General features: G+C 38.8%; 2 protein-coding genes across 3 annotated transcripts in view; both read left to right on the top strand.

Moving 5' to 3' along the window:
- The window catches only part of LOC131462359 (cGMP-dependent 3',5'-cyclic phosphodiesterase), a 144269-nt gene extending 134219 nt beyond the window's left edge, over window positions 1-10050 (top strand). For both annotated transcript variants that reach the window (XM_058633481.1, XM_058633480.1), the window contains exons 20-31: window positions 359-436; window positions 546-668; window positions 773-843; window positions 1097-1219; window positions 1326-1413; window positions 1895-1942; window positions 2256-2330; window positions 2465-2564; window positions 4206-4318; window positions 5386-5424; window positions 5563-5669; window positions 6692-10050. In XM_058633481.1, the coding sequence (XP_058489464.1) occupies window positions 359-436; window positions 546-668; window positions 773-843; window positions 1097-1219; window positions 1326-1413; window positions 1895-1942; window positions 2256-2330; window positions 2465-2564; window positions 4206-4318; window positions 5386-5424; window positions 5563-5669; window positions 6692-6926 (1200 nt within the window). In that variant the 3' untranslated portion in view covers window positions 6927-10050. The remainder of the gene's footprint in view (window positions 1-358; window positions 437-545; window positions 669-772; window positions 844-1096; window positions 1220-1325; window positions 1414-1894; window positions 1943-2255; window positions 2331-2464; window positions 2565-4205; window positions 4319-5385; window positions 5425-5562; window positions 5670-6691) is intronic.
- A 2675-nt stretch (window positions 10051-12725) lies between these two features.
- On the top strand, window positions 12726-26463 carry cul3b (cullin 3b). The gene is made up of 16 exons (XM_058634644.1): window positions 12726-12854; window positions 15531-15728; window positions 17227-17340; window positions 18396-18556; window positions 18946-19060; window positions 19361-19589; window positions 19963-20108; window positions 20600-20776; window positions 21217-21387; window positions 21479-21586; window positions 22486-22610; window positions 22935-23031; window positions 23310-23444; window positions 23545-23731; window positions 24703-24848; window positions 25188-26463. The coding sequence occupies exons 1-16, from the start codon at window positions 12762-12764 to the stop codon at window positions 25317-25319; spliced, it is 2334 nt and encodes a 777-aa protein (XP_058490627.1). The 5' UTR covers window positions 12726-12761; the 3' UTR covers window positions 25320-26463.
- Window positions 26464-26796: the final 333 nt, after the last annotated feature.

Genomic DNA, 26796 nt, shown 5'->3' with positions numbered 1-26796 from the left:
GCAGAGGGCGGGTGGCGGCAAGAAGTGTTTATCCTGTCAAACTGTTTAACTACCACATTCTTCGAGGAGTAGAATTCACTTTGGAAAACCTATCTTGGACACTTGCACTCCAAAGACGGCTTTGTTAGCACAAAGTTGCTGTGGCCTCGGTCTGTCTCGACATGAAACAAACAACACAACACAAGAAGAGCTAAACACCACAACACTGAGAGACACAGAGAGGCATGTGGAGCATAGGCTTAATCACTATTCTGTGAACGGTTTGAATATAACAGAGTCAGAAAATGACATTTTGGACACACTGTCGGGCAAACAGAAGCTGTGACACACTTGTTGAATTGGTGTTTGTTTTTTCTAGTCTCTGCTCTACAAGAGGGTCCATGAAGCTCAGTTCAGGTCTCATCTGGCCAATGAGATGATGATGTACCACATGAAGGTGAACTACATCGTCCTCTTACGTCTCATCTTTCTCGAACAAATGTTGTCTTTTCTGATGCAGTGGATAATATCTTAGGCAGCATGACATAGTTGAGTGAATGTTGCAGGTCTCAGAGGAAGAGGTGGTGAAGCTGCTGGTGACGGGGATCGAACCTGTGCAGGAGATTCACCCTTGCTATGCGGAGTTCACGTACACGCCTCGCTCCCTGCCTGATGACACCACACCAACGGTACGAAGAGAAAAGACCGAGATCAGAGACATTATGTGGAGGAGGCTGAACCACAGAGAGGAAACTGATGGAAGTGATTGTGTTCTCTGTGTGTGTGTTTGCAGTGTGTCCTCAGCATGTTTGAAGACATGGGCTTCATCAACACGTACAAGATTGACATGAACACACTCGCCAGGTCTGAAAACACCATCAGTTCATTTGCGCTGTGATTTTAGGGCTGAATTATTCTTAGTTTTATTTTTTATTTTTTATTATTATTTATTAAATTTTTATTTTTTTTAGATTTCTTTCTTTTGCTTCATATTTTCTCTATGCCAACTATTAATGTACTTAATGTGTCCATCCAGTTAGAAATATGTGAATTTGTCATGTGTATAATTATATTTAGTGGTTTTCAGACCCTAACTAAACGGCTCTTTTGGTGTCAGGTTCTGTCTAATGGTGAAGAAAGGCTACAGAGACCCTCCCTATCACAACTGGATGCACGCCTTTTCTGTCTCACACTTCTGCTACCTGCTCTATAAAAACTTAGGGCTGTCCAACTACCTCGAGTGAGTGTGCTACTCTTAAACACAGCGATCAACATGATGTAATTTCACTTTTGTGTGTATGTGACTAATGTGATGCCACTTGACATCCGCTGTCATCTCCTTTCAGGGAAATAGAGATTTTAGCGCTCTTTGTCTCCTGCATGTGCCATGACCTGGACCACCGTGGCACAAACAATTCTTTTCAAGTCGACTCGGTGAGAGTGGAAATGATGTGGCTGCTTACTAGGGATGCAATGACGCAACAGGGATGATTCAAAGTGAAAAAGAGAGAACATTAATCTTCTCAAACACCTACGGTGCAATGTAGCAACACCTCATCAACCCTTTAGAAACAGACCCTCAGATGCTCAGGGTGAAGCATCTCAATGGGAAGCAGAATCTGGATGTTTTTCAATCTATCTGTGGATTTGCCCCAGTGAGACATTTGGTTTCATTTTGATTAGGAACATGTCGCTCTGTTCCGCTCTGATCATGCGTAAAAACCCTCCACAACCAAAATGACACACTCACATTATAAAGTGTCATCATGCGACAAACTTTTATGATTTTCCTATCGCAAATACGCCGTTCAAGCTGACGTGTATGTTCAAAAATCAAATCAGTGTATGTTATCAAATGATGTTTCATTTGAATTAATAGAATGTGTTCACAAAAGGATTGTCTTTCTATTTCTAGCAATCAGTGCTGGCTGCACTCTACAGCTCAGAGGGATCTGTGATGGAGGTAAACTCAAAATCACTCACACTCCTGCATTAAGGTGTTGTCTGACACATCTGTGAAATGTATAATACTATCAAATCTAATAATGTCATTGGTTGAACAGATTTTCTTTCCTCCATGTTAATAATCTTCACACACTCTGAGAGCTCAGATCGATGTTGTTCTGTTCTAGTGCGACATCTAGTGGTCAAAACAAGACATGGTTTCTGTGCAGTTGTGGGAGGCATCGAAATTGATTTTGCCTTTTGTAATACATTATGTCTCAACATTACTTTCGAAGTAACCATTTTCCATCTTGTTAAATTTGCCTTGACAGAGACATCACTTCGCCCAGGCCATCGCCATCCTGAACACACATGGCTGCAACATCTTTGAGAAGTTCTCCAGGAAGGTGAGTGATTGAATCTGACATTTACACATTACAAATGTTTCTCATTTCTCTGCCCCTCTCATTTAGATGCCATTTTCTGCTTCCAACGTGTGTGTGCGTTTAATTTGTTTATTGTGTGCGTGTGTTTTCTAAAGGACTACCAGCGCATGCTGGATCTGATAAGGGACATTATTCTGGCGACAGACCTGGCTCACCACCTCCGCATTTTCAAGGACTTGCAGAAGATGGCTGACGGTAGGCCACCGTAGTTCAGTATGCACAGCTCCTCTCGACTCTGCTTTTGCTTCTTATTCACATACCTGAAAAGCAAAGCGAGGCTGTGCTGAGGTGATTAGTCCCAAATAGTGACACCAAAGGTTACAAAGGGCCATAGAACAGAATAGAATTTTATTGAAACAGGGACAATTCACTTAACATAGTTCCATACGAATAATGCAACTGATGTGCTGTAAATAGTGTTTATAGCCATTGCTAGTTTTCAACTCTTAGTTGGGTTTTACATGATCATCTGTATTGCTTTTAATCTGTACAGCACTTTGGTCAACCCCGTTTGTTTTAAATGTGCTCTAGAAATAAAGTTTGAGTTGAGTTGAGTTGATCAAACGTGTTAAAACTACACTACAACACAGAACTACATGCTAAAATTACACAACACAGAACTACATGCTAAAATTACACAACACAGTAAAATTACACAACACAGTAAAATGTAAATGCATATACATCACAACTACAAGCTACACACAATAACAATTGTCAAATGATAAATATAAAACATAATCAGAACAATAATAGTTGCTGAAACAACATACAACATTTATTAAATTAAAGTATGCACAATTCATTTTTCAAGTCATGTTTATGATTTGTAGTAGACCAAGTGGAGATGAATCAGTGTCTCTCTCTCTTCTTTGCACCACACAAAAGCAAACACTGACTCTATAACTTCATTACATGACCTATTTGGCAAAGATATCAGATGAAACTTTCAGTATTCATCACTGATGTTCTTAAACAGCCATATTGTGAAGACAGCAGTTTACTGAGCTCTCTGTGTTCTATAATTGGCTGTAACCTCGTGGACAGTGAAGTGACATGAGAGTTAAATAGCCTCAGAGCACAATGTGTGTAACTGGCAAACAGTTAAACCAAACACAAAGTGCACATCAATCTGAAGGTGGTAACAAGACATAGAAGCTCGGTATTTTGACCACAGGACACTGGAATATTAGAATATTAATCAGGTAAAATTGTAGCGTGCGATTTTAAACACAGACAAATAATTATTAGATTTGAACTAGTATCACATGTGGAGTTCACACAGTGCTCCACATGACTTTCTCTGTGTTCCTCAGTAGCATCAGTGTTCAGATCTCGTGTCACCCAGCCACATTCCTGTGCTGCACATTTATTTGCAGTGATTTGGTTTATGTCAAGACAGACGGAGGGAACGGCAACATGAGGTGTAAAGAAAGACAGCTTCAAACAGGTTGGAGCGTGACTGAAAACACAGAGAATTACCAATGAAGAGTTTCAGAAGTGAATTTGACTGATGTTCAGCAGTCTGCCAGGAGATAAGCCTCCTGCCCCCACCCGTCCCTGTATTACAGGTGGTTACACACAAACGCTCCCTCAGTCAGGTCTCATAATTCTGCTTGACAGAGCCAATTTTCAGATGGACACAGCAGACAAACAATGTCACATTGATTCTGTTCACTAAGACCAAACTGAGGCAGAATAATAACATCAACAACAACAACAAAAGTCATCAAAACTTGAGCACTGCAGCTTTAACTATTTCGGTCTCTGTGTTATAGTGATTTTATACCATTTCATTTTCCTGTGGAGCTTCAAGTACTTTTGTGTGTGTTTCAGATGGATACAATCCAAAAAGCAGAACCCATCGCTCCATGCTGTTGTGCCTGTTGATGACGTCGTGTGACCTGTCAGACCAAACCAAGGGCTGGAAAACCACACGCAAGATTGCTGTCAGTTAACATCCACGGTTATGTTTTTTTTCTGCTGTATTTGTAGTGCAGCCGCACACAAAAACACTCAGTCATGAACATCACACAGTTATGATAAGACCCAACAATTAGTATATGAATAAGCACACTGGTATGTCGGTCACATGGTGTTCCATGACTCACATGATGTGAACAGTTATTAATATTGATACCAGTCATTTTAGTGGAGCAAGTTGTAGAAATGTAGTTTTTTTATGAACTGATGTGTGTTTTAATCAGTTTGTTCTGTGTTTAACAAAAAGATGTGGTTACAGAACTGGATTTTCAGGCGGTTCAAAAACAGGTTATCTAATTGCAGTCGGTAAATGCATACAGCTCTCCAGTTCCCAATGAATGTACAGTACATTAGAGTATGTACTTTAAGTCTTTTAGTGCTAGGGCGATGAAGATTACGGGATGCAAGCTGTGCGGAAGGAAAACAACATTTCCATCTGCAGTATATTCCCAATATGCTGTTCCATAAAACTGCAGTGCATTTTAGGATTAGGCGTAATCCCCTTGCCACACAAAAACCCTGACCCTTGTCCTGAATCCAACCACCAAATATGTAAAAACCCAACACTTACATCAAATGCACTGTAATCCTTGCTCCCAAAAACTGAAAACACACACGGTGTCATTTGTGGAAGAATGCTGTACAACTATTTATATTGGTACCTTAACAGATTTTAAAAAAAAAACAGCAACCACAAGAGCTATTGAATTTTATACTAGAGCTATTGAATTTATTAATAATATACTTAAGATATCGTCTCCCAAAGAAACCAGACTTGAATTAATAAATTGTATGATACAGTATATCACAGTAGCTTGCAATATTATTCTTAAACAGCTTTATGCTCATTTTATTGTTGAATGAAAATGTTAACGCCTAAAGTGAGTGTCGGTTTAACAATCGTGTATTAGAGCACTAACAACAAACTGAAATGTGTCAGTATTTTTGCTTCACTTTTTTTAATGTTACTAAACTGAATCTGTGAAAGTGAGCATGAGAACAATAATGGATATCTGCCTCTTTGTGTCCATAGGAGCTGATTTATAAAGAGTTCTTCTCTCAAGGAGATCTGGTATGTGTCGGCTTATTTTGGCTGTTAAATGACATGTGAAATTATCACATTATAATTACTATTGTGTCATTCTACACAATAGTACGCTTATCAAGGATATCTGTGTGTGTGTGTGTGTGTGTGTGTGTGTGTGTGTAGGAAAAAGCCATGGGGAACAGGCCCAGCGAGATGATGGACAGAGAAAAGGCGTACATCCCAGAACTACAGATAAGCTTCATGGAACATATCGCCATGCCGATCTACAAGTATGCTCTCTTCCCAACCTGATGCTTTAGTCAAATATCACTTTCTCACAGGGTCAGGACAGACCTTGCTCCCCCTATTATTAGGGTCTTTGAAGGACCCTATTGTAATTGAAGGAGTCATTTTTAGTATTATAATTGTTGAACACTGAGGGAGAAATACTTGATACTTGATACTTAAGTTTTGATTATGACATACTTGCATTCATTTCAAGATCCCTGGACGCTGCTCAGTGTTGGAGGATGGTGCAAAATGCACAAGACTAATTTCCCTATGGTTACCTCAACCTTAACCTTGTACTTATGATGGAGTCACACTGCTGTGCTAGGTTTTCTGCAGTATATTTTAAAGATCCTGAGTGGGTTTAACGCTTTAACACCAAAGCCTCAAATGTCCGTCTGGACTTTTTTTTTTTTTTGTTTATTTTAACCATAAAAAGGCCAGAAAATGTACTGTGAGTAAGTGCTTTTGCCCATTTTTTCCAGAATAAATTTCAATATCTGGCAGTTATTTACAATTTATTGCATGTTAAAATAGTGTATTAACAATTCAAAATGAAGAGAAGCAAAAAGTTTTATTAAGAAAACTTTGGCCAAAAAAATCAAAACTACGTTACGGTGTTTTTTTTCCAACTCTCTCCTCTCTGTCGACAAAGACACTGATTCGCCGGCTTCCTGAAACAGCGTGAGTGAAATCACCGTAATAACCACATGTTAACTTCTCAGCTTTCAGAAACCGTCAGATTTTTTTCCGATAGCACAAACTGTCACATAATTACTTCGTCTGCGATACGCTCTGTGTTAAAAAGTTAAGGTCTAGCCTCTGTGGTAACCAGTCCATGTGAGAAAGTGATTCCCCAGATTAAAACACTCTGCCCAAAGTCTTGTCCAGTAGGCACAAAGTCAAATGTTATCATATGTAAGTTTTTGGGCAGGGCAGAGTGTAATGTCTTTATTTCACAATGGATAAAAATGACTGCTGGTTATGTAACCTGAGGAATTAATAGTGTCCTCTGTCCTTTCAGGCTGCTGTCTGAACTGTTTCCTGAGGCCACTGAGCTGTACGAGAGAGTGGGGGCAAATCGGGAGCAGTGGACCAAAGTGTCCCACAAATTCACTATCCGTGGGTTGCCAAGCAACAACAGCCTAGACTTCCTGGACCAGGAATATGAGCTGCTGCAGTCGCAGGGTGCTTTCGGGAGCGACGACCACTGCCTTAACGGTGGCCTTGACGATGCAGAGGGTGGGAGGGGTCAGTGATGCAGCGGGGCGTCCAGCGGTTCTCCTGAAGTTTTCTGTGGTCCAATAAGAGGCCGAGGATACCTTTTTAGTGACCTCAGAGGGAGCGGTCTCTCTGCTGTCAGTCACTTAGATGCTTCGCAGGCTGTGCTGAATGGACAGGGCAAAGCTTCAAACCAATTGAATCAAACAAGTGATTTAAAACAAGTGGGATCCACCTGAGCCGAGTCAGTGAATAGATGCTACGTACGTGTTGCTCGTGTCTCCAGTTCAGGAAAGCGGAAGGTGGTGACTTTATCTTCTTCAGCAGCTACACTGGAAAAAATGTGTTTTGACCACAAGATCATTCATACAAGACTGATTCTGATTAAGATTGTAAAAACACACACGTGCACACAAAAACATGTACATGCACACAGTGTTTGGACACAAGAAAGAGGGAAACGTTCATTGTTATGGAAAAAAGACTTCACCATGTAACAGTGAGATAAAGTGCTATAGTTTGTGTACAATGTTTCATCGTATCTTATATTGATTTAAATGGCTCAGCTTTGTTCACACAACAAGCAACTGTCATTGTCCCTCCCTCACCTGATGCTTCTGAATGCATGCTGTATGGTCACCTCATGTATTATTCCTTTAATCTGGTTCAGTGTTTATTTCTCCATGGCTCAGAAGTAAGAAATGAGTTCAGTCATTTTTTTTTATAGCATCAGAGCAGTTTTGTATTTTGTAGCTTTTCAAAATATATATTTAATGAATACGTGAGCACCAAGTTGTACAAGGGAGATCTTGCTCATTTGCTTAGTCAACATTTTAGTGCAGTGATTCACTTTACCCAGTTTTTTCTTGAGCTCGCTCTCGTGCATAAGATATTAAAAACACATGCCCTCTGCATATTCATGTCTGTCTGATGATTTCATTTTCCTAATCCAACTTTTCAGAGAGAGCAACCGAAGCCCTTTAAAAGATCCATCGCATATGTAAGTGTAAATGTGCCAGAGTAGAGCGTGTTATTTGGAGTGTGTCACCGAGTGTGTCATATGGATCTGCCTTACTGCGCATCTTTGCTGCCTTTATTAGAGCTTTTAATATACAGAAAATTAAGTGTCAGTTTAGTGTGTGCGTTGTATATTTGTCATAGACAGAGTTTGAGTATCAGTGTGTTGACTGAATGATCACCGTGCTCAGAAGATGTATATTTGCGAAATAACTGTGTGAAGACCTCAGATGTCATGTCATTGCACCACTGTCTATTCTAAGTCGTGTATAACCACTAGCAGATATTTGACAGATACAACACCATTTATTTTCAGTCGCCATCGCACCTATTCTCTGTTTTTAAGAAGGAATAGCCATCATAGAAATGACTCTTTCCTGAAAGCATCAACAGGTCATTATTGCTGCACTCCAAAGGAAATGTTTGGAAACTTAAAGAGTTCAGCTCTCAGATTGTGCCTCATAGGAAACCTGACGCGTAAGAAGCTGTGGGGTTTTGTGTTACAATATGCCATATTCAGTTTTACCTCACAGTGTTTTAAATAGGAAATGCTGCATATACCAGATCACCACAGAAACGTTATACAGACAGAGATTTCTGTAAAGGACACCGCTGTACAGTACTGTATGTAGGCAGTGTGTGGAGAGGTGAGCGTTACTGAGCGAGTGAGCGAGTGAGTGGATGGATGTGTGGGTGAGAACATGAGCCAGGGAGAGGACTGGAGGTAGTTGGTGTAAGATCAAGAGAGAAATGTTTAGTGGAAGCAGACTTTACAGCGCTAGATTTGATCTAAGAGGCAGAAGTCATCTGCTAGAATCCCTTATCTCCTCTTCTATGGAGCCCTGGTAATGTTAGTGCGGGTAGGAGAAGGGAAGTTATTGCAATCATAAGATTTATATAAATAACCTTTCTTTGAAAGTCTCTCATGAGGATGCATTGGGGAGAATTGGTTTAATGTATGCATTGTTCCTTCACTGGGAAATCCATTAGCAAGACTGGATGAAATCATCATAATCTACAGTGGTTTGCTACATGGATATAATATCTTTAAAAGACATTTCTTAAAGGGCATACAGATGTATTTGTAGAATAGCCACTCTTTCACAACCTTGTGTGATTTCTCATATCCTTTATTTTTATTTTTTTTAAACCACTGTTTCATACATACTTGCCTTTTTCATGTGCAATATAAAGTATTGTGATGTTGCAGTGTTTCCTATGTAAACATTTCTGCCTCCAGTTAAATTATTCCTATAGGTATAAACACTTGAATGCCCCCCCCCCCCCCCCCAAAAAAGCATTCAAGCGTTTGATCATGTTTCCACGAAGAGAAAGTCAACTTACTGCTGTGGATGTCCCAACATGTGTCACTTTTCTATACTGAGTGTGAATCTGTCCCTTCATGTTTGATTTTGAAAGTCAGGGCTACATGTGCCAAGCAAACATTTTCTACTTCCTGGCCAAGGTGCAACTGAAAAACAGACTTACACTCTCTTTTTTTCTTCTTCTTCTTCTTTTTTTTTATAATGTTGGCGTGTTGATGAGGGCTATCTCCATGTAAAATCTTTCTTATACATCGTGACCCAGTCTGAAATTGCGGCTTATTCAGGAAGTATGAACCCAATCTATTTTCCATCATCACAGAGCAGCAGGAATTGTCCTTAATGTCATGGTAATAATCACATGTGACATAAATTGTTAAAAGTGACAAAAGTGTAATTGCTGTAAATATCAAAGTTTTTAAAGAAAATGTTATTTGATTGTCTGCCATTATTACAATGGCGAGTATTTTAATTTCTGTAATGTATTTAAAGTGGTTACATCCTGTTCTCCTTCTTTCATGTCATGTTTGAACGAGCCCGAGCTTCAACGTTAAGACAGAGGGAATAAATGACGCATATTTGTGTATTTATGATATACATGTGGTATCTGACCACAGAGGAGAACCCAAACTAATCTGAAATGTATAAATAATGCTTACATTTAGGACTTAATCCAGTCATTTGTAGATTTGTTTTGCTGAGTTCTGAGTGCTAGTGGTCTTTTCTTAATTCAGATGTGTTGAACGAGGACATTTTTGACAGTGAGACAAATGGATGATATTTTAGTTTTTCTTTTCTTTCTTAATAAATCTGGTGAAAGGCTTCTTGGTCGATGTCTCTGAAAGTGCACAACACACCGTATAGTTAAGAGTCACCTACACTCAGCGTGAGTGTTCTCGGTTGCCCCTGTGTGTTTGGATCTTTTTCTGTCACACTGATAAAGTAATACCTGCTGCATCATTTTCACTGTATGATCATTATGAAACACTGGGGGCTGTGGGATGAAAATCTATTACACTATTTAATTTTCCACTGATAGGCAGCATTATCACCTTTCAATAACATAATGGGGTGAGAGGTTCAAGCAAGGAAAGGAAACCATTAAATCTGATGTCTTGATTAAACCTAATATTTTACTGGATCATATATGAACAATTGTACATCCACTGAGCCAGAGTCTAGTACAGGGGTACTAGACTCTGGCTTTAGTGTTAAAAGCCATTTTTGTCCCCTCTCCACCAAAATAGATTTAATCTGGAGCCGAAAAACCTATTTGACCCATAAAATGAAGATAATATCATGTATAAAGTTTTGTCTATATACACACACACACACATATAGATATATATATAGATATATATGGGGGGGGGGGGGGTTGCAAAGCTACAGGGAGCCACTGCAGAGGCACAGAAGAGCCACAGGTTGCAGACCCCCTGGTCGAGTATATTCATTTGCAATTAATCTGCGCATTATAATCCCAGTGAATTGATTTGTTGTTTCTTCCATAAAATGTCAGAAAACCTTCACATCAGAAGTTGTTTTTAATTTTTATCAAAAAACCACACTCAAATTATCTTATCGGATTGTTCTTGTATCAGATGTTGAGGGTCATATGGTGGCTAGTGGTTAGTGCTGTTGCCTTGCAGCAAAAAGACCCATGTTCAGGACTTGGTTGGAACAGGTGTCTTTCTGTGTGGTGTTTTCTCTGGGTCCTCCAGTTTCCTCCCACAGTCTAAAACATGCAGAGGTAAAATGAACACTCTAAATATCCCACAGGTGTGAGTGTGAGAGTTGTTGTCCTTTGTGCGTTGGCGCTGCAGTGTATACCGCGCCTTTTTGCCATGTGGAAAGCTCCCGGTGACCTTCATGTAGAGAGGATTAAGTCAAACTCAAGGCCCGTGGGCCACATTTTGCCCGACACACAACTCTATCTGGCCCGCAAAATAATTTAATTTGTCTATTTTGAATGGCCCAGCATTAAATAGCACACATGCCATTCAGACTACAAGTCCCATAATGCATTGCAATAGCTGCCATGCCTCTCAGCACTAATCCCTCCTCCCACTACTCATTTGTTTGTTTTTTTGTCTTGTACTTTTTATTATCAACCCCTGAATTCACACCAGCTTGTTCATATTCTCATTTTGCTTGAAGGTAATGTGAATAAAAAATATTTTATAATTTTATTGGAAAAAAATATTGTGGTCTGGCTGTTCTAATTAATATTTCTGATTGAAACATAGACCGTTTTAGACTGTTCAATAAATGTTAAACCTGTTTGGCCCACGACTGAGACCATGTTCTAAATCTTGACCCCTTTTGTGATTGAGTTTGACGCTTTATTCCTGATGAAGAGGATAAAGCGGTAGATAATGGATGGATTGATTATTTTAGCAATTGATTAAAGGCCCAGTCTGTGATAGTTTGTGACATCTTTCATTACTGACCACTTCTTTGTCAGAGAACTATATTGGTCTTCACCAGAAAGTTTCCATGTTCCTATAGAAACATGGTGACATACTGTAAGATGTCAGCCTGTGTACAAGTACAACACACAATAATTCAATTTCTGCAAATAAATCCTTCTCTGTGTTACACACTGGACCTTTAACTCATTGGCTGCCATTGACTGCTATAGACGTCAATTCAGCCACTGTGTTGAAAATGGCTGGCAACCAATGAGTTTTAATAATTGATTAATCATTGCAGTTCTAGTTGGAATCAAAACAATAAAACTATAAACAAGTATGTTTTTGAGGTACTTGTTTGAATATCTGAATATTCTCTTAAAATACTTCTACTTCACTACATTTAACTGGCAGATATTGACAAGTTACAGATTTAAAATTTCCCATATGAAAGTCTCGTTAAAATATCATGCTTTGTTCTAAATTAAAGCACTGTACCTATCAGTTTTGGAAAATTGTTATAACTGAGCTTCAAATAATGTCAAGTGGCTCCCACACCCACAAACACGAAAAAAGATTATATGCTAATCATAAACTGCTTCTTTACTTTATTAAGGTTCCATATTAAAATGCAGCTACTTTCTGTAGCGATGTGAATTTTGGGGGAAAATTTAGGAATTGTCTAAAACTATTGGCAAAATTAGCAACCATGTCTGGCAAGCCTGTTTTTATTTTTTGGATTTATAAAATATTAAGTACATGTTCCTGATCATGTATTCATACTTTTACTGAAGCATGGTTTTCCATGAATTACATTACCTATTATGTTATTAGTATTACTGAGTGTTAAATGTATAAATGCATAAATACTTCACACGGGAGCAAGTGAAGTTGAGAAGTTGCTTCAAGTGATTGTGTTCTCGCGTGATTTGGAGTGCGTGAGCTCTGCGCAATGAGAACTGCAGGTAGTCCGCCATTGCTGCATGAAGAACTATCAGATTTGGCGTTTGGCTGTCAACAATAAACTTGCGGTGCCGGGACGCGGAGCTACGAGGTCGAGTGAAAGCTCGTCGGCTGCTCCTGAAACCAGTAGTCACCCCCGTCCCTCCGCGGAGAGCACTTTCATATGAATACAGAGCCCACGGACGAGGCAACCATGTCCAATCTCAGCAAAGGCGGCACCAAGAAGGACACCAAAATGAGGATAAGGGCCTTTCCTGTAAGTGCACGCCGCTCTCGGTGCTCTGCCTGCTCGCCAGGCGGTGACTCGACCACCGTGGTCTGAACTGTTTGGCTAAATGCTAGCAGGCTAACCAGCTGGGCACCAGCTATGACTTGACTAAACGTAAACAAAGTGGAGCCGTCAAATGCACATTCTCACCCACTGTTAATTAACCAGGCTGTCCGAAAGCAGCTGCTTTAACCTCGGTGTTTAAATCTAATACCTCAACAATAAAACTTTTAATACCTCACAACTCCCGAAACATTAGCTTGCAGGTCGGGTCAGTCGACACATCCGAGGCTAGCGTTAGCCCGGCTCTTGACACTTGTTGTTTTGGCTGCTTTTTGTCACAGACATCACACGTTGATTTGTCTGAGGTCGGAATGTGATTGACGTTTCTGTAGAAAGATGATCGCTCGATTTGCAAATGCATGCAAAAAAAATTAACAGCGTTATCACAGTTGTTCAGGTATGCTAACGAGCAATATACCATCTAACGTCCGTTGAGATTGCGTTAGTGACTCTGATTTTAAAGTCTTGCTTTTTATTAATAAATGGTGGGTAACATTGTCAAATTACTCTCAACTCCTCGTCAGTCTGGCACTCCCTTTGTCTACAAGTCATTGTCAGATCTCAGTTATTAACTGACCTCATTCTGCATTGCATTAAACTTTAGCCTGTGACTTGCTTAGTGTGACTGTACATTAACTGCTTATATCAAAATGTGTGCTCGTTATGTAGGTCAGGTAGCCTGCTTGTATTAATTAAAAGTGTGTCTTTATGAACCTGCTGTTTGCGGCTCAGTCAGGACTAACTTGCTGTCAGGGCAGTATCTTGACATGCATGTGTTTGGACTTGTCTGTGCGTGATGGAGGAGCACACACACGGTACATATATAAAGTTTTCCTCTGTGGCCAACACGTATTTGGCCTTTAAGAAACACAAACGATAATGGGTTCCTGGAGCACCTCAGCTCATTTTCTTCTAGTTTAGCTTGTAAGTTAAACATCGTCTGTTCTGCATTGGTGTCAGTGATAGCTCAATGAATCATAAACATTTTCTTACCATATCACACAAAGTGAAGCCCCTAGTTTTTGAATTGTACTGAGGATTTTTGCAAAATTAAGGTTGCAATTTGTGGAACGGTGCTTTATCAAGCTAAAAGATTTTATTCCTTCGAATATTAAGTAAAAAAAAAAGAGAAGAAATTACACGTTAATTTCAAACCTTGTTTACAGAGTTGATCTTTTTTTGTTGAAGCTACTGCTATAAGTTTCCATATCCCTATCACACTTTGAGTAACAACAAATTCAGTATCTGACCTTTACCATGTGTGTGATAGACAATTTTTAAATTTAATCCAACAAATAATGGATTAATGAAGTTTTAGGTCAAATGTCAAGGTAAATTTATATCAAGCAAATGAGAAGACACTGTTAAAAAAAGAACTAGGCTTACCACAGATACTATAATGTCATCAAACTATCATGATTTATGTATAAGAAGTCAAATTTAACCTTCAACACAATAGAATAGAAGTGATGTGTAGTAAAGCACATTTGTGAAATTGTGAAAATGTGGGCTGCTGTTAGTGGCTTCAAATGAGCTGGCATGGAATTGCTGTAGCTGATGACGTGTTAGGATCCTGCTTTATTTAAAAAGACTCTTCCCCACACATATTACCTTTTTTACTTATTTGAATTACCTATTTTCAGACTGGGTAACATTCTCCTTTACCATAAGTTTACAGATTTGTGAACCAGTCAGCAAAGATATGAAAAACAACAATCGTTTAAGCCTTGAGTGATAATGTTACAACAGTTACTATTTTCCATCTTTTACTTTGATCCCTCATTAAACGAATAATTTAGGCGATCTGATTGATGAAATAAATGATACATAAATGAGTGCTGTCCTTAGACCTTATTAAGTTCCTTATTCTGTTCGTTTCAAAGGTCTTCTGTGTTTTGCTAAACTATGTCCCTCTGTGCTGTCTTATATTGTTGTAAATATTGTAGATGCATTTAGTCTTTGGGGTTCCTCTTGAACCCAAATAGGATTTAAATATATTGAATAGCCACCAGAGGAAGAGTCTGCTGGTTCCAAAAAGCAATCTGTTGTTGAATGGAAGTCACTAGATTCAGGTCTTCTTTAGAGCAAATCATTTTGTATTGATTATTTTTTTTGTTAAATGATGTTCCCATTTAGATAAACATAGTAAGGTCCATATGAGTGTACTTTGGTGTGATTAACAACTGGTATTGTCATTAGGAGGCTGGTTGCAGGTGACACCTGAACTAATGTTGTCAACATGGCACCCTTGGTTCCCACTGAACCATCATGTATTCGGAGTAATTTGACACAGGAATGAATGCCAAGTTTAAATCCGTAAATAAAAATGTTTTTTCTGACCAGTGGGAATGGGCAATAAGTGAGTCATCCTCCATTAATAAATAAAAACTGAATGTTTGGTTATGTATATGTAATATCATAGACCTTAACAAAGATTGTGGATAATAGCGATTAATTCTATATGCTATATGTGTTCTACATCTCATGCCCAGGCAATGCATTCGGAGACATTAGGAAAGCATACTTGTTTTAAGTATTGTTTGAAATCATCAGAGGTGATATTTATTTTGTTCAATTCATTATGGGCTCCTTTTTTTGCAGATGACGATGGATGAGAAATACGTCAACAATATCTGGGACCTTCTGAAAAATGCCATTCAGGAGATACAGAGGAAGAATAACAGTGGGCTGAGCTTTGAGGAGCTGTACAGGAATGCCTACACAATGGTGCTTCACAAACATGGAGAGAAGCTGTACACGGGCCTGAGAGAGGTCGTCACTGAACACCTTATCAATAAAGTAAGACTAATAGAGATTACATGATCACACAGTGGCAGAACTTAAAGTACGTTTTGGCAAGGCCTGTGTAGAATTACATACCTAGTTTCTAAGCAATGTGAGCTCTGAGTGTATGTTCTGAAGATACTCATCAATGTATCCATAATAGAAAAAATGCTTTTTTTTCTGTGAAGAAATAATCAGACCCTAAAAGATGCAGCAATTCAGCCTTGTTAATTTGTTAGACAGGATTACTATTGAAATAACGCATCATCATTAGGGTAACACTAACCTGTCTCACGACGGTTTAGTCAGAAAAGCAGAAATTATGACCTGTTTTTCATTTATGAGCAGATGTGGGAGGTTGCGTAAGTATTAATGATGTTAGAAATCTGGGACATACAAACTTGGATGTTTTTCGAGTCTTATCTAGTTGGGATTTGTGAAACGCATTAATGACGATAAAGAGCTGTCTTTGACACATCTTTGTATCTGCTTTTGTATGTTGGAGTCTTTGAGTGGTAATTTTCTATTGCTGTTTGTATATCAGCCAGATGGTTTTAAGCCTTAATTAAATGCATATCCTGAACTTAAAAGGCTTGGTTAATTAGATGTGAGGTGCTGTCAACAACGATTAGATCAAAGAAGTGACACTGAAGTTTGGGTTTATGAGCTAATAATGATCTTCGTATCACTTTTAATGTAAGAGCTTAGTAGTCATTTGAATGCAGCCTTAACGTTCCATTTTAATCACTGTTGTCTTTCTGGCTCAGTGACAGCATGACAAAAGCCAATTGATACAGTAGCTTTAGTTCTGAAAGCAACTCAAATAAAGATTTTCTTTCTCTCAACTGTTAGATCTTACTATAAACTGCTGAACGGTTATTCCATGCAACACTCACTCTGCATGTGTGTCATTTTTATGTTTGACCTGAGGATTTCTGATTTGCTTAGACTCACAGTTCAGTTTGCTGCCCAGCACTGACCAGGCAGGCAGGTGACAAAGAGGCAGCAGAAACATAAATCCTGTCCGCCTTATTTCACGCCAAATGTGTGTCTTGGGCATTACTTGTAGAAGTAATACATATTTCTGTTGTAGCATCATTTTAGAATTAATATGACATTTACAAAACCTTTTGTTTAACATATGAATTTGAATCTTAATGTATGCATTATTCATATGAAGACATCGGTTTCATGGGGGGGGGGGGGGGGGGATTTGAATTTTGAAATTTATCTTCTCTTTTGAGGAGAAAAAAAGGAGGTTGGTCTGTCTGTCTTACTCTTCTGAGACTTTGGTTTATAGTGCTGAGTCACACTGCAGTGTGACTATTTTTCAAGCTGTTGTGTGCCTGACCAGTTAAGAGTCAGCTTGCTTTGGGAGCTTCTTTCCTCTTGACGAATACGTTTTCTATTTTTTCTTTTGTTTATAATCAGACTAAGGCATTCTGTTGATACTAATATTGCAAGAACCATTATCTAAGATGTCCTCTCACGTGTTTGTCTATTTCACCCATAGGTCAGAGAAGATGTCCTGAACTCCTTAAACAATAACTTCCTCCAAACCCTAAATCAGGCCTGGAACGACCATCAGACGGCGATGGTGATGATCAGAGACATCCTGATGTACATGGTAAGTAGCTATTGTTTTTTCACAAAACATTTACATAGCTACTGAAAATATTCTTCATCCTTGTGAATAATAGCACGTCTTGGTAATGTCAGGTGTACCAGTGGAACTAGATAAATGAATACTAGTCTGTATTTTAGTGAAGATGTGCATGATTTGCTGTTTCATATCCATAGTCACAATGGTGCCATTGATAGAATTTTTTTATATAAAGTTTGCTTTAAGTAATAAAAGTCTGGATTGGCTTGACTATGTCACTATTTGTAGTCGCTATGATTACACATAAATATGAGACACACTTAATGGAATACTTCACTGATTTGCGTTTAGCTTTGTATTACTAGAATTGGGGTAATATTTTTAATAAATTGTGCTTCCCAACCTCATTTTCCCCTGATTTGAGAAATATCTTAATTCTTTTCTTTGTTACGTGCCCAACATTGACACTTTGTCCGAGGCTTGAAACTGCAATACTAATTCCACACTTGTTCTTCTTCTTTAAAAATCACAAAACAAAATGGTTCAGTTTGAAGGATTTCTTTATGTAAAGCAAAGAAACCAGAAAATATTCATATTGAAGAAGCTGAAAAATCAGAGAAACTGGTTTAAAGCTTTAAAAAGCACTTAACCCGACTAATCGATTATCTAAATAGCCGGCGATTCATTTAGTAATCAATTAATAATCAATTAAGATAAGTTATACTACATGAGGTAGTTGGTACTCTAGTGCTTATAATGGGGAAACATAGTTAATCAATGGTCATATTGTATGTACTTAATAGACAAATACTGTGTCTTTTTTAACAATGAAAAATTAATTAATTAATAACAGTAGTTATTTTTTCAAAATTATACTCTTAACAAGAATTCGGTAATGATTTAAGACATTAGATCAATGAAAGTGGAGGGTGGGTCCACAAGTAACATACATCAAATTCACCACTCAACCTTAGTCATGCAGTACACAAAGAATTGGTAATAGTTTAAAATGTATTCTGTGTAACAGCAGTTGAGCTTGAGCTTATTTTAATTGAATTGTGTGTGTGTTTCCCCCTCAGGACCGTGTATACGTGCAGCAGAACAACGTAGAAAATGTCTACAACCTGGGTCTTATTATCTTTAGGGATCAGGTGGTTCGCTATGGCTGCATCAGAGATCACCTTCGACAAACCCTGCTGGACATGATTGCTCGAGAGAGGAAGGGGGAGGTTGTGGACAGGTAGTCTAAATTGCAAACACAGGGTCAGTCGTAAAACTGCCTAATGATTAGCTACAGGGTTGCGCTGACACATTTAATTAATTGAATTGAAGAAAATGGAATCCATGTCATCCACAGTCAAATAATTCAAGTGAAGTGAGTAAAATCATAAATGAACATGTGTGAAACACTCAAAGATATGAGAGGTAGATCAGCTGCAGTTACAACTGCTGGGATTTTTACTGAAACAAAGGACTTTTTTTTTTCATGAACAAATAATCACAATTTGCTGGCAGCCATTGTTAACAGGACTTGAGCATCCACAAATGTTCATAATTGTTTCGATTTATCAAAGCATTTTTCATTACTGATTCTGTCAACAATATTTGTTGTGTTCTTCCTTCCTCCAGGGGAGCCATTAGAAATGCCTGCCAAATGTTAATGATCCTCGGTCTTGAAGGGAGATCTGTTTATGAAGAAGACTTTGAGGCACCATTCTTAGAAATGTCTGCAGAATTTTTCCAGGTTTGTGAGAGAGCAAAATTCACCCTGACTGTATCATTTGTATACATCCATGTTAATTGTTTCTTTGGCTACATCTTCCCTGTCTGGGATCCATAAAAAGGAAGTTCAGTGTCAATATTAATGATTTTCAATACTAAAGAACAAAAGTGTGTTGCATGCAAAGTTTGTGAAATGCAAGAATTGCTTTGTAATATGTTTTTGTTATTATTTTCAAACATTTAACACGATATCCTTAGGTTTTTAGGAAACATTTGTGTCTCCTGTTCAAGCTTACAAGCTAAACATGTTTATTTTCCTTAGATGGAGAGTCAAAAGTTCCTTGCAGAAAACAGTGCCAGTGTATATATAAAGAAGGTGGAAGCCAGGATTAATGAAGAGATTGAGCGGGTGATGCACTGTCTGGATAAAACCACTGAGGAGCCTATTGTGAAGGTGGTAGAAAGAGAACTCATCTCGAAACACATGAAAACCATTGTGGAGATGGAGAACTCGGGCCTGGTCCACATGCTGAAGAATGGCAAAACCGACGGTAAGTGCTCCATCTGGTACGCTTTACACCTCGTGTTTTCACCATTCGTAGGTGGTATCAACAGAAATGAAATCTTCTGGAGTAGCAGTGAAAATTAATGTCACTTCACAAGACAGAGAGATAAAATGCCTCTTAAATATACCTTTGAAACTGTCACTTGCCAACAATACATGTTGTACTAGGTCAGTAATGCAGTTACAATAATTTCACCTCTCGTGAATAACAACAATGAAATATGAGGTGTGTACGTCTGATATTTTCACATTGTCAAGTATTACATTCACTCCCATGTTTGACCTCTTTACAGCAGATCTCGGCTCACTTTCAGTTGGTAGAAATACATCTGTGTCTGTGTATTCATGAATATCTGCAGACTTGGCGTGCATGTACAAGCTGTTCAGCAGAGTTCCCAACGGGCTAAAGACCATGTGTGAATGTATGAGCTCGTATCTGCGGGAGCAAGGCAAGGCCCTGGTATCAGAGGAGGGAGAGGGGAAGAACCCTGTGGACTACATTCAGGTAAAATGCTAAATGTTATCAGGAGAAGTCGCAGTGCAGTTAGCGCACTGTTAATCACACAAGTATTTTCAGTGAATGAGACAGAAAAAGCTTTGTTAGAGATTATGGAGTAGTTTCTAGTGGCATTTCTAGAGAAGCCTTTAGCACACCATCACGTGCCAAGCCTTGACCATAATGCACACCCATAACTTCCCAGCAGACCCTCTGAATTAGTGGTCGCAAACCATGATGGTCTGTGCCCTCAACCGCACAGTGTTTTTGCACTGTGCGGAATAACGTGGGAAGCCATTAGCGACAACAAAAAATGAAACTGGTGTGGTTCTTTTGATGCTCCTGTGTTCCATTCCTGCTTTTAAACTCATCACTGAGACTGCAGCCTCTGTGTTTTGTTGATTAGATTATCTCTCTACTGGTTGTGCTAAACTGCTGCTTAAGCAAACAGCTGCTGTTTCCTCCCTCTTCATCACTGTCTCGTTCTCTCCACCCCACAGGGTTTGCTGGACCTGAAGTCCCGTTTTGACCGATTCCTTCAGGAGTCATTCAATAATGATCGACTCTTCAAACAAACCATTGCTGGTGACTTCGAGTACTTCCTTAACCTTAACTCTCGCTCTCCCGAGTACCTCTCACTCTTCATTGATGACAAACTGAAGAAAGGCGTAAAAGGGGTGAGCCCTCAAGTGATCTTCACTCTGTTATTTTTTCATGGCACACATGTTAGTGACCTTCTTATTCAGGATTTGATGCCACACACCAGCATAGTATGTAATGCCAAATCACATCACATGTCAACTAAACAAGGAATGATTTTTTTTTCCAAAAGACTACACATTTTATTGTCACTGTAATATAGATGTAGGTCTGCCATAAACCACTTTTAATGACTTGGTGAGATAGAATATTCAACCAAAGTTGCATCTTCTACTATCAGCAGCATAAACTGAAGTTGTGAACATTTAGTTTTTTTGTACTAAAGCTGCAGATAAAATATTTGGTTTAAACAATATGTAGATATTTATGACTGTGAGTAATTTGATTCAGCAGCTTATGTCTGACAAAGTTGGGAGATGATTGAGTCTGTCCTCACTCGCTTGTTTGTGTGGTCCAGCTGACGGAGCAAGAGGTGGAGACTATACTGGACAAGGCCATGGTGCTTTTCCGCTTCATGCAGGAGAAGGACGTGTTTGAGAGGTACTACAAGCAGCACCTGGCCCGCAGGCTGCTCACCAACAAGAGTGTATCGGATGACTCGGAGAAAAACATGATCTCAAAGCTTAAGGTGAGCAGGAGCGCGAGAAGACTGTGTCACATTCTTTTGAATAACCTAATGAGATTTCAGGCAAGATTTCCTCTGAATTTTCTGATCTTAGACTGAGTGCGGCTGTCAGTTCACATCGAAGCTGGAGGGAATGTTCCGGGACATGAGCATCTCGAACACTACGATGGATGAGTTTAGACAACATCTACAGACATACGGGGTGAGGAAACAATACACACCGCTGCTCATTCTGTTACATTAAAACAATTACACCCCTAACCACCTGTCGCTTGGGAATACATTGTGCTTATATACAGTTGTGTTGTGCTGCCATGTGGTACGTTATCACTAGATTTAAATGGAATGAATAGTCTGTTTATTGTATAACTTGCTCTTCTCCAAACTGCCTCTACATTTTTGGCCTTATATTACTGGTAAAACAAGACAAAATATTCCCATTGGCTTTACAAAAGTGCCTTTTGAATTGGTTTTCATTCATTCAGAATTCATAATAAATAAATTATGAAGTGTTTATGCATGCTGCGGCACTGCTTATAGATAAAGAGTGAGATCCTGTAATGTATTTTTATTAGAATTTCACTATTTCATTAAACTGCTTATGTTAAAAGCAACAATTCTAAGGCCACATCCAGACAGAGAAGGCACGGAACGTAAACAATCTTTTTCTTTGCCATTTTCAAAAAGTTCCATACAAACACAGCATCGTTTCAGGAAATATCTCCGTCCACACGGAACCTCCCAAAGCAAATCAAAATGCTGTAGTACATATGCCAACTGGTATGTTAGTTGGGAAGAAGACGTTGTAAACATGAGATATAATAATAGAAATGGAGACAGAATGAACCGAAGGGAAATAATGTCTGTTTGTTTACGTTTACGCCGTACGCTTGATATTTTCCCACTCTGGGAGGCGTTTTCAAAAATACCGTTTCAGGTCCCCTAAAACACTGTCTCTGTGGACAGCCCCTAATTTCTGTCAATAGCCAGAAGTTTTCATCAAACTTCTATTTTTTTTTTATGTTTTCATAAATGTTTATTCTGGCACCTGGGATTCACTCGACTTGAAACTTGACTGTGTGACTGCTTTTCTTACTAAAGGTGTCACTTGGAGGAGTCGATCTCACTGTAAGAGTCCTTACCACAGGATACTGGCCAACACAATCAGCAACACCCAAGTGCAGTATCCCACCTTCACCAAGACATGCATTTGAAGTCTTTAGGAGGTTGGTCATATGGTTAATATGTTTATGGCACAGAAGTAAAGCTCAATTGTTCGTATTTGTACGTTGTTGTTATTGTATAACAGCACGTTTGTTTTTAATCCAGACATTTTTGATCTGTGTGATCCAAAAAAAAAACAATTTCCAGTGTTTCAGGACGACATTTGAAAAGCTGTCACATTGATGAGCAACATATTTATTTTATATATTTTATTTGGAAGAGACAGTTATATCATACCATGTCATTAAGGTCTCCTCCTAGGTCATGTAACATTGAGTTGTAACACATGGACTAGACTGACCTAGATGACTGAACTCTGCTTGTAGGTTTTATCTTGGTAAGCACAGCGGCAGACAACTCACACTGCAGCACCACATGGGCTCTGCAGACCTAAATGCCACCTTCTACGGTCCCATTAAAAAGGTATGAGGCAGATGTAGTTTAACATATTTCTAATCTACATTGTCACACGAGTGAACAATAAAAAATAAGCATGTTTTTCATTCTATTTTGGTTTGTGCAGAACGCTGTGAAATTGTAAACATTGAACTGTATGCAAAACTGAAAAGCACTCAGTGGTGTTTTTAGTTTGTTCTAGTTTTTAGAGTTGTAAGATCAGAAAACATAATTTCTTGTATTACGAGATTCAGTCGTACTTTTCTTTTTTTATATTGTGGCCTGTCAACACCACATGTCGTCAGGACGATGGGTCAGAGGTCGGAGTGGGAGGAGCCCAGGTAACAGGCTCCAACACAAGGAAGCACATCCTGCAGGTCTCCACCTTCCAAATGACCATTCTCATGCTCTTCAACAACAGGGAGAAGTCCACCTTTGAGGTACACAATTTAATTCATCGAAATACTTTGCAGTTTTCCACAGTGAATGATAATTTCTTCCCTAAAAATACATCTTTGAACTTCACTTCTCCACTTGCAGGAGATCCAACAGGAGACAGACATCCCAGAGAGAGAGCTGGTGCGAGCGCTGCAGTCACTGGCTTGTGGGAAACCCACTCAACGAGTCCTCACCAAGGAGCCCAAGTCCAAGGAAATCGAGAGTGGCCATGTGTTTACAGTGAATGACCAGTTTACCTCCAAACTGCATCGTGTCAAAATCCAGACAGGTAACATTATTTTACTCGTGGGTTTGTACTAAATACCTGTTACATACAGTTAATGCAAAATTTCCATCCATCAATTCTGCGAAATTTGTTTCAGTCACTCGACTTCATATATTTGAAGTGGAGCAAAACGTTTTCACTATGTCATCTTGTGAAACACTCATTCAATGTCCTGGTGTTGTATCAGAAATGAGGATGAGCCAATGAGCAAAATTAGTGGATTGGATACCAGGAAAGGAAAAATGTAATTTTCATATAATCACTTTACCAGAGTCTGTAAAAATGTCGGTTGTTAATCACAATATTTGGTGCACAGTTGCAGAGTGTTGTGTTTTTAAAATGGCTGGTTATGACTAGTTGGTAAATGCATGGACACAAATGATTTAATATATCAGTTGTTTAAAAGAACTGTATCACACTGGAGTCTGTATCAATAGATACTGAAGTTTGTGTTTTGTCTTCATCGGTTTCCGTCAAACTTTGTATACTGTTACTATATTTATAATGGAGCACATACAGGAATACATCAACGACCAATGTAGTTACCAACAGCTTAATGTCTTTTCATGTCATAAATTTAGCTTGTTGAAGATATAATATAGCAGATAATATAGTAGATACGCTCATAGAAAAGTAATAGAGAGTAGTTAAGATTCAAATTTGGCTGAACAGGAGTGGACATGAAGAAGTGACATGGTGCTATTCCTAATCAGAAATATAGGACAGTTGCTGTATGTGCACATCTAAGGGAGTGTGGGTGAGAAAGAACATGTGGAAGTTGAACTACTTGGTAACTTTTGTGTCACTTGATTCAATCTGTTGGTCGTACTTAACTACTGAGTTTATTTGTAATGTTCACATGAGTTTTTGCTTTTACCATTTTTTTCATCAGGAGTTATTAAAACTTATTCAGGAGAAACGTGTGATTTTGAAATCTAATTCCTAATTCACCTTCTCTCTTGTGCACCTCTCAGTGGCTGCTAAACAGGGGGAGTCGGACCCAGAGAGGAAAGAGACTCGACAGAAAGTGGACGACGACAGAAAGCATGAGATCGAAGCTGCTATTGTTCGCATCATGAAGTCGCGAAAGAAGATGCAGCACAACGTCCTAGTAGCAGAGGTCAGTTGTTAAAGGGGGAAAAAACTAAACGTTACTATAAAGCCTTAAGCTGCCACATGCCAGAATATATTTTTCACAGTGGGCACTTTCACAGAACACATTAGCTCCTCCTCAATAAGCCCCCTAGTGGTGAATGGTGGGATGTACAATTGGTGAGGCCTTCTGCTTCTCATTAGGAAACGAAATGAAAATGAATCCAAAATAAGTTTTAAAACAGTACTTAGGGAAAAGATGCAAATCAAGGTGACGATAATGGTGGTTTAAATGAGTGATGACATTTGGGCAGAACAAGAGACAAGACTTTGTATTTTCTGATTTCTGTGTTTTGTGTCTCTGCAGGTCACACAGCAGTTGCGAGCGCGATTCCTCCCTAGCCCTGTAGTCATCAAGAAGCGGATCGAGGGACTCATTGAGAGGGAATATTTGGCTCGAACACCAGAGGACCGTAAAGTGTACACTTACGTAGCATAAAAAAAGTTAATTGAATGGAAGCTAACATCATATTGAGAGAAACTGAGAGCCTTGTTTTTGTGGACTGCAATGCGTTTTAATGAACTTGGATGTGCTTTCATCACTGATTCTGGGAAACACTGGGAAGCTTACATTTTCTTCCATAAATTGTGTAAAAAAAAAAAAGAAGTGAAAATAAACAGGCGTACGATGGGGGAGTTTTCTAGCGATATTAGATTTCTTCTGCTGATGAGAACAATGAAAGAAGGGGATCTAGTTTTGTATAAATTAATGTTTCCTGTGGCCTTTGGAGAGAATTGGGCGAGCCTGTTTGCTATTCGACGACGTGCTGTGGAGAGAACAAGCGTCAACATGTTAAAGCAAACATGCGTCAACATGGAGACCAAGAAAACATTTGAATTCACTCCCCTGTTTTAATGTTGATGTCAGTGTGTTATGTTTGTGTTTTGTGGCACAATGGTGGCTCTGCAGGGCGACAGACACTCTTGGCCTATTCCTTCCAGAGGATTTTAAAGTTCAAGAAGAGAACAAAGTGTAAATTGGTACAGACCTGGTTTGCAACAGCAGGAAATACACTTTGAGTACTTGATGAAAACATGAGTGCTTAATTTATGTTGTAAGTATGTCTGGGTTTTTGTTTTGTTTTTTAAATTCATTTTGAGGTTGTTTTAATTACCGATGTTAATTAAGTGCACCTCCCTCAGCTGAAATATTTAATGCCATTTTCAATATTTTGTCCAGGTCTGTAGAGTAGTGGTTACAGAGATCAAGGGTTGTAGCTTCACAGCATGCTTTTCTCTAATGGATCAATCGAGGGACAAGTGCACACACCAGCTCCATAAATGCAGTGTGATCTCTTGTGACGCATTTTTCACTTCAGGTCTGCTCAGTGATTGGCCAAAACAAAGATTTCCTTTCGTTGAATGGAAGATTCCTAGTGGTGCAGATTTCAAAGAGGATTTTTTTTTTCCTTTTTTTTTTTTTTTTTTTACATTCTCGACAGGTGGAACCAGTCTAGCACCGTGTTCTAATGTGTACAAATTGTAAAATAATTATTGTACTCACTGCTAAGGTGGATTGTACAGGGCCTTGTTTTCATCATATTAAATGTAGAATTAAAGTAAATGAAAATGATGGGTTTTCATTTCCCCTCCTGTGTCTTTCTTTAGAGGGCCTCAGCAAATATTTACCTGCTACATTGTGCAGATCTGTGGACACAGAAAATATGGTAAAAAAAAAGTAATTATAATCCACTCCTATTTTTGTATGAAGGTATACTGCATTACTTTGGGTGGATATACGTACACTATTGTTACAAATTACTTTTTTTTTTTTATTCTTTGTTTATTTCTATTACCCTCATTATGTCTTTATTAGTGACTGTATTTGTGTTTGCTATCTACAAGGAGGAAGTAACAGTTTTCACACAGGGCTTGTTCAGAGAAGACATTTTGACATGTCCCAGTAGGAAAAGCAC

The sequence above is a fragment of the Solea solea genome, chromosome 7, assembly GCF_958295425.1.
Source record: "Solea solea chromosome 7, fSolSol10.1, whole genome shotgun sequence".
Classification (NCBI taxonomy): domain Eukaryota; kingdom Metazoa; phylum Chordata; class Actinopteri; order Pleuronectiformes; family Soleidae; genus Solea; species Solea solea.
Note: the sequence above shows the minus strand (reverse complement) of the source record. Positions and strands in the feature narration are given on the sequence as shown.